General features: G+C 40.0%; 1 protein-coding gene across 2 annotated transcripts in view; it reads left to right on the forward strand.

The window, feature by feature from the left end:
- The window catches only part of Cep135 (centrosomal protein 135), a 59,087-nt gene that overhangs the window by 7,412 nt on the left and 36,946 nt on the right, over positions 1–14,729 (forward strand). For both annotated transcript variants that reach the window (XM_060380781.1, XM_021650835.2), the window contains exons 6-10: positions 4,302–4,386; positions 7,044–7,172; positions 8,729–8,944; positions 11,997–12,062; positions 14,454–14,592. In XM_060380781.1, the coding sequence (XP_060236764.1) occupies positions 4,302–4,386; positions 7,044–7,172; positions 8,729–8,944; positions 11,997–12,062; positions 14,454–14,592 (635 nt within the window). The remainder of the gene's footprint in view (positions 1–4,301; positions 4,387–7,043; positions 7,173–8,728; positions 8,945–11,996; positions 12,063–14,453; positions 14,593–14,729) is intronic.

Raw genomic sequence — 14,729 nt, forward strand, 5'->3', positions numbered from 1 at the left:
AGTAGGTTACCTTTTACTGGAATCTCTACTGCTTCCAATATAGCAAAATGCCAGCTGGACATGAATAGATTCCTAACTTGATCTGAAATTCTTATCTCATGAATTCTTTAGTCCTGTATTTATATTTCCTTAAATATAAAGCAGAGTCAGATATAGATTCCATTTAATTAGGCATTCATTAGGCTTCCAGTGCAAGGCCCCGAGCAAGTGCTCTAAGACCGTCAGAGTAAGAGGATGCTGCTGCTTGGAGATGCTTGCAGTCCAGATGGCACTAAGGGAAGAGAGATGGCTCCAGTGACACTACAGTGATACTGGGTGAGGCATCAAAACTGTGGGTGCTCAGAAGAACTGTGCAGGCAATGACTTTGTGTTCATGTAAAATACAGAGGAGATTGTCAGCCAGTCATAATATCTAAAGGAGTGTTGGTTGAGATCTGCCTCAGATCACTTCAGTCATTTATTCTCCCCTAATATTATGTGCCTGTATTTATATGGCTACCTTGACCTTTTGAGGTTTGCTCATCTGTTAAAGTTATGATCAGGTCCCTGGTGGTATTATTTAAACACTACTTTATGCTGTAGAAATGCCATTGGTCTCTTTTGTGTGTTTGCTTTGGTGTGTACCCACATTTTGCATCTTCTGCATTAATCTTAGAGTGCCTGAACGCATGCTCTTATTCTTAGCCTAGATTAGTAGACACTTACAGCTTCAGTAAGAGTTGGTTGGGATGAGCTCTCTGCAACCTATTTATTGCAGCTCTTGGAAACTGTCTCTTCAAAGCAGACCTGCTTCAGGCTTTTCCAGTCAAAATTGGGTTATGCCATACCAAGACAATAGAATCCATGTAGAGGTCTGTTGATTTGGTTAAAGTCTTGATTCTGTTAGAACTTACATATTCTAGGAAAAGTAGGCGTTGCTGGGGTCACTTAGAAAGTTGCAGTTTGCTCAGTTTTCTTCTTTCCAGTAGAGTAAAGCAGTTTATTAGGCAACACAGGGTTGGTTAGGGTCAGAAGACACTCTTATTTCATGTAGTGATGTGAACTGTGAACTAGATCTGTGGTTTCCTGAACCTAAAAATTGGTAGCTGGACCTCAGAGTTGTTCTAAGAACCAAACAGAACAGGGATATGATTGTTTGTTTGTTTGTTTGTTTGTTTTAAATCTCTCTCTTTTATTATTTCACTTTATTTACTTTACATCCCAAGGGTGCCCCCTCCCTTCTGCTCATCTCAGTTCCCCTTTCCCTCCTTCCTCACTCCCTTCTCCCTTTATTCCCAGAAAAGAGGAGCCCCCTCTCTCCATATCAACCCTCCCCAGCACATCGAGTCACATTAGGCCTGAGTATATCCTCATCTCCTGAGGCCAGACAAGGCAGTGCTGCCAAAGGGAAGTGATCCAAAAGCAGGCAATAGAGTCCATGTTAGGAACATTGCCCCCTCCACTCGCCAGGGGCCCCATATGAAGACCAAACTACCCATTGGCCACATATGTTCAGGGTCCTAGGTATAGACCATGCATGCTCCTTAGTTGATGTCTCAGTCTCTGTGAGCCCCCATTGGACTGGGTTAGTTGTTTCTATTGGACTTCTTGTAAGGTCCCTGTCCCCTTTAGGTCCTTCCATCTTTCCCCCAATACTCCATAGCTCTGCCAAATGCTTGACCGCAAGTCCCAGCATCTGTCTCAGTCTGCTGCTGGCTGGAGCCTCCCAGATGACAGGCAAGTTAGGCTCCTGTCTGCAAGAATAGCAGAGCATCATTAATAGTGTCAGGGGCTGGCTCTCTACTGTGGGGTGGGTCTCAGGTTGGGCCAATTATTGGTTGGATATTCCCTCAATCTTTGTTTCCTCTTTATCCCTGCACTTCTTATAGGCAGGGTAATTTTTGGATCAAAGGTTTTGTGGGTGGATTGTTGTTCCCCTCCTTCCACTAGTCCTCCTGGCTAGGAGGTGGTCACTTCAGTCTTCATATCCCCCCTGTTAGGAGTCTCAGGCAGAGTCACACCCATATCCTTCCAGGAGCCTACCCATTGCAGGCCTCCAGCTTGACAGTGAGATGTCCCCCCTCAGGTTCCCTTTTGTTCCCAGTCCTCTCACCTCCCACTTCCGTTCTCCCCACATCTGATCCCCACTCTTGTTGCCCTCCCCATTCCATCTCCTGCCCATTTCTCTCTCTTCATTCACTTTTGCTGTCTATTCTGTTTCCCTTTTGAATGACATTCCAGCACCCTTACTTGGGACCTCCTTGTTACTTAGCTTCTTTTGATCTGTGAAGTGTAGCATGGTTATCCTGTACCATAGGTCTAATATCCAATTGTAAGTGAGTACATACCATGTGCATCTTTCTGGGTCTGGGTTTCCTCACTCAGGATGATCTTTTCTAGTTCCCACCATTTGCCTGCAAATTTCATGTTTTTTAATAGGTGAGTAGTATTCCATTGTATAAATTTCTGTATCTATTCATCAGGTGAGGGACATCTAGGTTGTTTCCAGATTCTGGCTGTTATGAATAAAGCCACTACGAACATAGTTGAGCAAATGTCCTTGTTGTATGGTGGAGCCTCTTTTGGGTAGATGTCCAGGAGAGGTATAGCAGAGTCTTGAGGAAGAACTATTCCTGATTTTCTGAGAAAGCACCAGGTTGATTTCCGGAGATGTTGTACAAGTTTGCACTCCTACTAGCAATGGAGGAGAGTTCCCCTTTCTCCACATCCTTCCCAGCATGTGTTGTCACTTGAGTTTTTGATCTTAGCCATTCTGAGTGCTATAAGATGGAATTTTAGGGTAGTTTTGATTTGCATTTCTTTGATGGCTAAGGACATTGAACATTTCTTTAAGTGCTTCTCAGCCATTCGAGATTCCTCTGTAAAGTCTTGGTTTAGCTCTATACCCCATTTTTTAGTTGGATTATTTGATTTGTTGAAGTTTAATATCTTAAGTTCTTCGTATATTTTGGATGTTAGCCTTCTGTCTGATGTACAGTTGGTGAAGATCTTTTTCGCAATCTGTAGGCTGCCGTTTTGTTCTATTGACTATGTCCTTTGACTTACAGAAACTTCTTAGTTTCATGAGATTCCATTTATTAATTATTGATCTCAGAGCCTATGTTGTTGGTGTTCTGTTCGGGAAGTTGTCTCCTGTGCCAATGAGTTCCAGACTTCTCCACTTTGTCTACTAATAGATTTAGAGTCTCTGGTTTTATGTCAAGATCTTTTATCCACTTGGACTTGAGTTTTGTGCAGGGTAAGAAAAACAAGTCTTTTCATTTTTGTACATCCAGACATCCAGGTAGACCAGCACCATTTGTTAAAGATGCTTTCTCTTTTCCTTGTATGGTTTTTGGCTTCTTTGTTGAAAATAAAGTGCCCATAGGAGCATGGGTTTATTTCTGGGTCTTCAATTCAGTTCTACTGATCAACCTCTGTTTCTATGCCAATACAATACAGTTTTTATTACTATTGCTCTGTAGTATAGCTTGAAATCAGGGGTGTTTATACCTCCAGAAGTTCTTTCATTGTACAGAATTGTTTTGGCTATCCTGGGTCTTTTATTTTTCCATATGAAGTTAATGGTTGCTCTTTCCAGGTCTGTAAAAACTATGTTGGAATTCTGCATTGAATCTATAGATGGCTTTTGGCAGAATGGCCATTAGGAGATCAAGGGGATACAGATTGGAAGAGAAGAAGTAAAAGTGTTGCTCTTCGCAGATGGTATGATAGTATAGTAAGTCACCCTCCACCCCTGCAAGACTCTACCAGAGAACTCCTAGGGCTGATAACATCTTCAGCAAAGTGTCTGGATACAAAATCAACTCTAAAAAGCCAGTGGCCCTTTTTTGTACAAGCGACAAAAGGGCTGAGAAATAGCAACAAATAATATAAAATATCTTGGTGTAACACTAACCAAGCAAGCGATAGGCCTGCATGACAAGGACTTCAAGGCTTTGAAGAAAGAAATTGAAGAAGATTTTAGAAGATGGAAAGATTTCCCGTGCTCGTGGATCGGTAGGATTAACAGAGTAAAAATGGCCATCCTGCCAAAAGCCATCCACAGGGAATTGTTTTATTGCATGATGTGAGTTTCAAATTACTTGCCTCTCAGTTTTGATATCTGCTCCTATAAAATTAGTTCTTTGAGGTGGTGTGCTGCATTTATGCTCTGAAGCCCTCAGACCCCCCTCCCCCGCCCAGCAGCCAGAAGTGGGATTTTTACACAACAAAATTACTTTCATGTTCCATTGTGTTGTTTTGTCTCCCTTAACCAAAGCCTCTGTGTCACATGCTGACACCAGTTATGCATGTTTCAGGATTCAGGAACTTCAGGAGGAAGTCCACCAGCTTCAAGAGAAGTTAGTAGTGATGGAAAACGGAGTGAGAGATTACAGCAAGCAGGTAGGGTTTTCTCAGTTGTGTGTCTGGGTGAGCTGCGTATGCTCTGATCAAGCATAGAACTGTCTTACACGTGATATTACAGATTCCTCATTTTAAGTGTATGCAGCCTTTTTCTTTTCCAGAAAGCTTGTTAGTCGAGTTAAGAGGTCGAGTCGCTCTAGAGTACCTACCTTATTCCCTTATTATTCATTGAGGTGAGCAGTAATTTTAGTTTTAGTGTCTCTTTTATTTGAAGCATCAATCTCCCCAAATCAGATTGCCCCAGATTACAATTACAAGTGGGTTACTATGTTCATCTCAAGAATAATTTTATTGACAACATACTTTTATAATTATATGTGTTGGGAGGGCCAACAAGATGGTTCAGCGAGTAGAGATGCTTAGGACCAGGCCTGACGACCTTAGTTCAGTCTCCAGGACCTACATGGTGGAGAGACAAAACCGACCCAAAAGTTGTCCTCTGACCTCCTTATGAGGCACACACATAATATTTATAAATAAATATTTTTAAAAACAAAAATGAAAATAATTGTATTATTATTTTATTCCTTTCTTTTTTCCGTTGATACAAACTTTTGGAAGTTCCTCTTGTGGGTTGCTGTCTTCAGTGTGGTTCCTCTGGAAGCATTGGTACAGCATGATACAGTTGTCTAAGAAGCAGGGGCTCAGCAGATGCAGAGTTAGATCATGAGTACAGCAGGCCTGTGTCCCTGCTCTTTGTGTGCTGTCTTGGCTGAACAGCACACTTTGTTTCCTACTGTGCTCGCAGAAGTTTAAACTAGGTAACATGCTTTTCATGTTCATGGCTACATTTTTTTTGCATGTTCTGTACATATAACTCTATATGTACCTTATATGTTAGTATAGCTCTTATAAAGTACTTTCAAAAATATTTGGATTAAAAAGGAGTTAAAGGAAATTTCAATATTGTCAAACCAAAGAAACCAAAATACTAAAAGATACCAAAAGCAGAGGTTCCCCACCTCCTTTGGAGTTACGTATCAGATATTTATGATTCATAACAGTAGCAAAATTACAGATGTGAAATAGCAACCAAATAATTTTATGGTTGGGGTCAGCACAATGTGAGGAACTGTGTTACAGTAAGGTTGCGGACCACTGCACTGAAAGTACAGTGAGATGGAACTGAGAAAAAAGGAGCTTGCCTATCTAACGTGCTGGGTTTAATTCTCAGCATAGCAGAAAAAGACAAAAAAAATTGTACAAATTAAATGTCATTGTTATTTTTCAGTTTATAACCACATTTCTCCCAAGTACTTTATAAACATAAATTGCCAAAACTTTGCCATCTCTCTGAGATGGTTGAAGTCTTTGGAAGACATTGCTTAGCCATTCTGATTAACTGACCATCCATCTTAGTTGATCTTCTCTGCCATTGATATATATATATTTTTTTGCTTGAGTTTGTTTTTCTCAGAAGTTATTCCAGCTTGTGAGTTAGGGGTCAGTTCAGTGATAGGCACTTACTAGCAAAGCCCAAACTGAAAGCAAGAACAGTGCTCCATAGTTTGCTATTCCCAACCTCTTTTCCTGACACTCTATCGCCACTCTCTTGGGGTATCTCCTTGTTTCAGCTTTCTGTTCTTAGCTTTATATAGTAATATTTGTGTTCAGAGTCTCCTAAGACTTAATGGTCAGGGGATTGTTCTGGCTCAATGCTCAATTCTTCACACTCGTTTCCTTGCACATTACGGTCTAGTCATGCCAAGCCATTTCTGCTGTCGTGGATATTTCCCCTGATAGTCACTTCCTGGAGCACCCTTTTTCCTGATGCAGCATTGCTGTGGTCTTTTATGAACATTCTGTTTTTAGCAAGGCCTTGGGTGAATTTATAGGCTCAGACATAGCATGCAGAGTGGGCGACTTTAACTACTGGTGCAGCCATATACCATTTCCTTCACTCTTCCGTTGAAGCCCCTGTTAACTAGTGACTGCCGGGATGGGTGCTAGTTTTTCCTGTTAGGTTCTCAGTTCCTGAAAGTCATAGTCCATTGTTTTAGTTATCCTTACACAGATCAGTGTGTGTTCAGTATTTATTGAATTGAATCTTTGTTTTTGTTTTGTTTTCTTCTTTTTCTGTTTTTGGGAAAAAGAAAATAAAAAGTGTGTGTGTGTGTGTGTTTGTGTCTGTTCACATTTTTCCAATTCTCGCATGTGAATTGGTGTCAATATATGGTTAATACTGCTCTTTTGACTATATGTGAATAATAATTAATTAAATTTATCCTATTTTTGTATCCCTTTTAACACTGAGTTAGATACTAAGTCAGTTTTTACTCTCTTCCATTCATTTGCTCACTCATTCATTCTGCCAGGCATTGAAATGTGTCAGTATTATTCCAGTACTTGAACAGGTGTATAATATGCCAAGACATTTCTCTTCATATAAACTATTGCCTATTTTAGAAGAGAGAAACAAACTAAAAAATTCAGTTAGAATCAATTCCGTAGAAATACTAATGAGCACTATGTTGGTACTGTTAAAGTCGGTGTGCTCTGTGTTTTGCTCATGAACGGTAGCTGCTGTGTGCATTGTTGGGACACGAGGAAAGAGTGTGGATAACTAAATGTGCAGAGTTAAGAATTTGTTTCACAACCAGATTTTATCAACTAGAAGCATAACTTTATGTCCTCAGATTGAGCTAAGAGAACAAGAAATCGAACGACTGTCACTTGCTTTGGATGGTGGTCGTTCCCCTGATGTCCTGTCTCTGGAGACTAGAAATAAAACCAATGAAAAGCTTGTTGCTCACCTAAATATTCAGGTAATGGCCCATAGGGTTGTTTCTTTACGTATATAAAAATCTGAGTTTTTTTTAATAATGTCTGGGTTTTTTAAACTGGCAGACTTGTTCACTGAAGTGTTATCTATAAGGGATTTGTTTTATTTTGTTTTGTTTTTGAGACAGGGTCTCACTATATAGCATTTGTGGTCCTGAAACCCTCTCTGAAGAACAGTCTGGCCTTGAACTCACAGAGATCCGACTGCCTCTGCCTCTCCAGTGCTTGGGTAAAGGTGTGTGCTGCCATACCTGGCTCTGGGGAGTTTCTGTTAGAGCCAGAATATGTAGAAATAAGGGATAGCTTTTGAAAAATCCGGTGCTTAATGAGGCGCCAGGTAATAGAGTTTAATGTTACAGACTTGAAGAAGACCACGTGCTGGAGGCAGTGCAGTGCCTTCAGTTCGCTCTTAAAAACCGGTGAATGAGTAAAGCGTGGGGACACAGCACGCAATTGTGAGCTTGGAAAGGGGAGAGGCCAGGAGCTCAGTTTATGGCCAGCTCAGCCCACAGTAAACTCTAGACTGCCACATAAGATCCTATTTCAAAAGAACAAAACAGTAGCAAAGTCTATAACTCTCCTTCTCTCTCTCTATATATATATACACATATATAGAGAGAAGGAGATTTCTAGATGTACTGTCCATAATATATGCTATATGATTCACAATATTACCCATTTATACTTTATGTACATACTACATAGCAGGTATTGATATGTAATATGTTACTCTGGTGAGACTGTAGAGAGTAAGCCTTGTGTAACGTGAAAATCACAAGTCCAATCCTTGTCACTGCCAAAAAATAGTAGCATAAGTAAAGCATGTGCCTGTGTCTGCTTGCACCATGCTTTGATCTGAGGATGAAAAAGCAGAAGAGCTCTAAAAGTTGTGACACATGAGCGTAGAAGTACCATTTACACGTATGTCTGCATAGCCAGGTAGAGTTAGTTCAAAACTAGCAGAGGAAGCATTCAATACTACTGTCCAAAGGAAACATGACTCTTGACCAATGGAATTAATTATAATGTATTTATTTCAGTATATCCAAAACTTCATCTCAACATATAAGATTTTTACTTCCCTAAAAAACAAAAAGCAAACAGAACCCCAAGAGTTTGAAACCTTACATGTTTTACATTTACAGCACATCTCATTTTAGACTCACCATAGTTCACGTGCTCGGCAGCTACACCTAGATGCGCGTAGCTACTCTCCTGGGCAGCACAAGCTACTGTCACTGTGGCAGTCCTGTCATATTTTTAGAACTCTGTTGGCAACAAGCTCACACAAATTTCTCATCCTTTACTTTTGTGTGTGAAAATCAATGCCACTAGGCATATATTTTTATTAAAGTACACACTGTCAGTTTTGGCAAAAAAAAAAAAAAAATAGTATTTAGGACTGACAAGCAAAAATAGCTGGATTTAACTCCAAGACCCTTTAAAATACAGTGTTTAGAACTTTTAGTTTGAATGTTCAGAATTTTGGATAATTGTCCAGTTTATATACTTCATCACTATGACTGTATATTGGATTTAGGTTAACTTCCTTCAGCAAGCTAATAGAGAACTGGAGAAGCGTATTCAAGAGCTCCTGGAAACCAAGGAAACAGTGACAACTGAAGTTGTAAGCCTAAGTAACAAAAACGAAAAGCTCTGCCAGGAGTTAACCGAAATCGACCAGTTAGCCCAGCAGCTGGAAAGGCATAAAGAGCACGTGCTGGAGACGGCGGACAAGGAGCTCGGCGAGGCAAAGGTGACTTGGAGTCTGTGTTGTGGGACCTCACTAGGCCTGAGCACAGTGGGCTGGGCTCTGGAAAGCCATGCCCAGCTTTGCAGTTTGCTCAGGAGCACATTTCTGTCCTTAACAGTGCAGAGTTTTCTTAAGTGTTGTTTCCACCTTCTAAAAGATTGCCTTTGTTCTAACTGGTTTAGTTTTCCTGGGCACACCTGTTCATAGAATAAATGTCTAAACTCTGTCCTGACGTTCTCTGTCATTTCCATCCCCGTCCTTTATCTCTGAAGTTTGTCCTCTTGTCAGGTTTAGCGTAAGAATCTCTGAAAGATTATATTGCATGTGTGTATGTTTATATCATGTGCATGCATGGGTATGTGTATTATGTTCACATGTGTAGGCATGCATATACGCATTGGTGGCCGTGCCTATCTGAGCATATGTGTGAAGGCCTGAAGCTGACATTGGGTGTTTGCCACAATCACTGTTCACTTCTCGGGGACTGGTTCTGTTCCTGAACTCAGAGCTCACTGTTGCAGCTTGTCTAGTTCACAAGCTTGCGCTAGGACCACCATCTCTGACTCTCTTCTGCTGGGATGGTTGCCATGCCTGCCCAGCTTTTGTAGGGGTTCTCAGGATCTGAAGTTTAGTCATTAAGCCTCTGCAGTTTGCATTTTATCCTCTGAGCTATCTTCCCATCCCCTAAACATATTTTAAGAATGTTTTCCTTGCAGACTTTGTAGTTGGTAGCTACCATTCTTCATCTTTCTGCTAAAAAAAAAGATTCATAGGGTGAAACTTTCTGTTTACAATATTAATCTCTTCAGGCAAGTCTTACTGTTATTTAAAATGCAGTCAGTGAGTCCAAATGACCTTTTCTCCTTGAGAGTCTCACAAAATTGTACCCCATTTTAGCATTTTACACTTGATGCCTTTTTATGATCAGTCTGTCACACTGGCCTGGAATAAAAACATGAATGAATTGAATTTCTTTTGTTAATTCTTTTACTGTAAGGCTTAGAGTGTTATACTATTCCTCCACTTGGTGTTATCCTTACCATTGTTAGTAAGCACTAGGTCAAATTGACAGATATCTCACAATGCTGATAAGTAAATTTCTATATGAAATACATCTCAAATAAATGCAGTGGGAGAAAAAGAAGCCTTCAGCCAGTCCCAGCCTAGCCGTAAATAATCTTTGTATCTGATGCTTCAAAAGTTTTCTTCTTCTTTTTTTAATCTTGAAATAGAGTGCTTTTATAATGTGGATGAGAATTCTTTGAAGCAGATTACTAAAGGCAGCTGTAAAGGAAGAGTAAGAGTAGAGCACGCATACATGCCTAGAGCATCATTAAGATGACCTTAAAGATGATCTTTAAGGAGCACTGTGTGTCAGCTGAGTCACTGGATGCCACTCTTTAAAAGCTGTGTGCAGAGAAGGGCATGCTCATAGACAGGACACTTGCTTAGTGTGTCCATGCACCTGGGCTCTGTCTCCAGCACCACAGAGCAAAGCAAAGCTGCTTGTACCCTAGCTAGCTATCACACTTGGGAACGCTTCCTGCCAAGAGTAGATGGAACCCAGTGTGAAGACCATTTTTCTGCATTTGTGTTAGGCAGTGTTAACTTTGTAGTTAGTGAAACAGGAGGAAACTATATCAATATAATACAGAAATTAATAAAAAGCCCACAGCAAACATACTCAGTATTGAATCAGCAAAATTTTACTGTAGAATCAGGAACAGGTCTAGGATACTTTGTTATTTCTGTTTAGCATATAATACTGATCCAGAAGAGATGGTACATGCCTGGAAATCTAAATATTTGTAGGGAGGCTGAAGCAGGAAGACCGTGTATTCTAGGTAGCCTGGGATACACTAAAAACCATATCATCATATAATTAAACTAAACTAAAATGTAGTACTAAAGTCCTCAGCAATTAGACAAAAATAAAATAGGATAAAATAAAGGGCATACACTTTTCAAAGAAAGAGTAAAAATTCTTTGTTCATATGTGACATGGTCTAAATTGTAGAAAATCTAAAGATTTTCACACAATGAAATAAACAAGTTAACACAATTGCATGTTAAAACACACAACAAATCAGGTGCAATTCATTATACTAAGAATAAAAAAATCAAACATAAATTAATTCAATTTAAAGAATGAACTTAACCACTATGGTTAAAACTTTGGCTATAATAAAATACTGATGAAAAAAGTAAAACTGATGAAAAGGTGCGGATGAAAAGTAAAGGATGCGTAAATGAAAAGGCATCCTATGTTTCACAACTCATGTTGTGAAACCACAGAGTTTATGAATTCAGCTCAAGTCCTATGAGAATGCAATGCCAGCTTTTGCAGAAGTAGAAAATAGTCCCCAAGAAATATGGACTCTCAAGAAACTCTGCACAGCCAAAGAGTCATGGAAGAAGACATGGATTAGGATGTAACCCTCACATGTGTGAGGCCCTGGGTTTGATCTTCAGAACAGCGGTAGGTATACAGTTCATATAGATTTGATTCTGCTTTTTTGGTTTTAGTGTATAACAATACTCCTCTATCTCTTTTCTCTCTTTCTCTACTCCATTTTGTATCTTCTGTGCTTTTGCATACTATGCATTGAACGTGGCTCCTCATGGCCTGTTGACAAGGCCTACAGATGTCAACTTGTTGCAACAAAAGGTTGCTCTTGGATCACAGTATTTCCATAGTACTCTATGCTCTGAGTTATAGTGTGAGAGATCCAGGTAGGTAAAAGCAAGTCGAGAGCAGGGAAGAGGATGGTTAGGAAATGACTACCATCATTTCCCAAAGCTGAGGCCCAAGAAGGGAGAGTTGAAGTGGTTCTTCATTTTACAAATGAGCTCTCACAAGTGTTCAGGATGCCACAGTATTTAAACAGGTGTTTCATCTCTACCTTACTCTCTGTTCATTGGAGCTGAGTATTAGATCCAATTCCCAGGCCTTATGGATAGAGAGAATGCAAGCTACCTAGTCTTACTTGGTATGCCATAATAATGTATAGTCATAGGGTCTTAGATACTTACTTAATAGGCTTTTTATTCCTAGAAAGAAATTAAAAGAAAACTCTGTGAAATGCGGAACCTTGAAGAAAAAATGTCAAAACTTCAACTGGTAAGTTGATGTTGTACCATTGCCAGTGTTTTCAGCATGGAATTGGTGCCTTGTTTTATAGGTCTATTGAGATATCATGTGTATGGATAATCTTCACACTTTTTGGTGGAGTGAGTGGTTTTGCCACAGTCACAGGATTGCACAACCATCACTGCTAATCCCAGAACACTGCTCACTCTGGAAAGAAACCTTACACCCATAAGCAGCCTTCTGCTTAGCCTCTGACAGCCACTCATCTACCATCAGGTTCTGAAGCTTTCTTTCTGGCTAGTTCCTACAAACTGATCATGAATTGTGTGGCCTTTTGCAGCAGGCTTCTTTCATTAAGGGTGTTTTCATGGTTTGTGAGGTCATAGCACGGATGGGAGCTCCATTCCTTTCTATAGCTGAGTGCTAAACGTTCCTCATTATGGTTATGCAATTTCATAGTTTTATCATTCTCTAGCCTTTCATAAGGCAGGTTTGTAGGTAACATTGAAAAACTGAGACCTCGTTAGGAATTCTGTATTCCTCTAACTACTTTATGGCTTGGCTGTTTACTAACAGCAGTAGCATCAAAACTGGTAGTTATTTATTTGTTGATTGTTATTAGAAGTACTCATTCTTCTTCTAATTACTTTACTTGGTATAATTCAAGCAATTTTTCTAGTCTTAGTGCTTATCCCTGTGGCCTTTTTGTGAGAAAGACAGGCTTAATTCCAAGAGACCCCTTGGTACAGGGACATTAGCAGAATGCCTTACAAGTTAAAACTGGTGCTCATGTAGAGGTGGAGGGCTCGCTTTTGTAGAATAGCCTGCTGTGTAGGAAGGGTTCTCTGTAAGAATAGAAACAAAGATCAAAAGTAACTTTCATCTCTTCATTATATATAGTCTATGCTGGTAGATTCAGGTTGCATGCCATTTCTACAGTATGGTGGCATATATCCCCTTGTTGTAGATTTTTGTATAGATAGTAGGAACAGCCGAAGCTAGTGGCTTCTTTTTAAGTTGAGCTTAGCAAGTCTTGAATCTGGCATTGAATAATTTAGCTAAGTGTGCTGAAGGAGCTCACTCTGGAGACTCATAAATCTCCCCCAGGGTCATTATGAGGTTTTCTTTGGAACATGACCTCTGTGTGTGCAAAAGGGTTTGCTGCTGTTTACTATTCTGTCCACACTGTGAGTGTTGGGATGATCAACAGTGCTTGTCTCAGATCTGTGATTGATTTTCGGTAATGTTAGCTGACACTCCCTTTCAGGAGTTTCTTATATTTCCTGTTTGTATTTTTGTATTTTATGTATCTCTGAGATAATAATGAAACTGATATCTAATGTTTACTTGCCATAGCAGAAATGGTGACTGTGTCCCAGGGTCTACTCTGTCTTTAAACATAGGTATTAATAAATTATGTTATGCATATTCATTTAAATGCTAAACAAATGAGTAGCAAATAATATCTAAGGGTTCCACTTTCCACAAAAGAACATTGTTAGCATTTGAGTTTTGTTTGTTTTACTTTCTATTATTTTTTTTAACATGCATGTTGGTCATATTTTTTTTCTCCCCCAACTCCTCCCAGATTTTCCCTACCCATCTAACTTTCATGTGCCTTCCTCAAAAAAACAAAACAAAAGCAAAGGTCAGAGTAAACAAAAAACCAGTAAGACAGAAAATAACAAAACAAAACAAAAAGTGCATACTAAAAACATGGAGGCTGTTTAGTATTGGACAACTTCTAGGCTTGGGGCTGCCCTGGAATGTGGCTAATACAGAATGGCACTCCATTGTAGAAGAGTAATTTTTCTCTTTCCCAGCAGGTGGCAAATACAGATTGCTTCTAGGTGAGAGGTGGGAGACAGTGTCCTTTTCCCCTTCTCTGCTGCCACCCTGTCCGGTTGGACCTGTGCTAGCCCTGCGCATCAGTCCTGTTGTGTCTTGAAGACTGTTTCCTTGGAGTCAGCTACCGTCTCTGGATCTTACAGTCTTTCCAGATGCTCTGTCACATAGTCCTGGGAGGGCAGGTTTCAGAAAGATCTTCTGTTTAGAACTGAGATGCGAGTCTCACTCTCTGCTCTCAGATAGCCAATGGTGGGTCTCAGTGCTACTTTCCATCCACTATGAGAGGAACTGTGTGATGAGGGCTAAGTGTGGCAGTGATCTGAGGCCCAGCCCAGTGCAGCAGCTGTGGGTCCTTGGTAGAGAGCTGTCCTTTTATTGGTACACTTAAATTGGTACATTTGTCACAACTGAAGTGATTAAAAGTGTATACACATGTGTATGCACATGTATATGAAGTGCTGTTGTATATGTGTAAGCACCTACATGCTTACAAAAGTGTCCATTTTATCTATGAGTGCTATAATGTTTAATACAGTTACTAGAATCCTTAGCTGTAGAAGTAACATTTTGCAGGAGTTGGACTTAAGCTATAAGGAAAAGGAGAGGCTGAATGATGAGCTCCTTCTGAAGTCAGACCTGGAGATTGTTGTTCAGCAGCTTGAAGAAGAGAAGCACAGACTCAGCAAAAAATTGGAAAGTTTTGCAGTCACAGGTAAGATGCCAAATGTAAGGTTAAAAGTGATTTTGCCCTTAATATGCCCTCAATATGTATTGGTAGATGATCTTTTGTGTGTTTGTTTAATAGCTTTGTTGAGCTCTTGCTGTGAACCAGAAATGATGTCAGGCAGT

This window comes from Meriones unguiculatus, chromosome 3 (genome assembly GCF_030254825.1).
Source record: "Meriones unguiculatus strain TT.TT164.6M chromosome 3, Bangor_MerUng_6.1, whole genome shotgun sequence".
NCBI lineage: Eukaryota > Metazoa > Chordata > Mammalia > Rodentia > Muridae > Meriones > Meriones unguiculatus.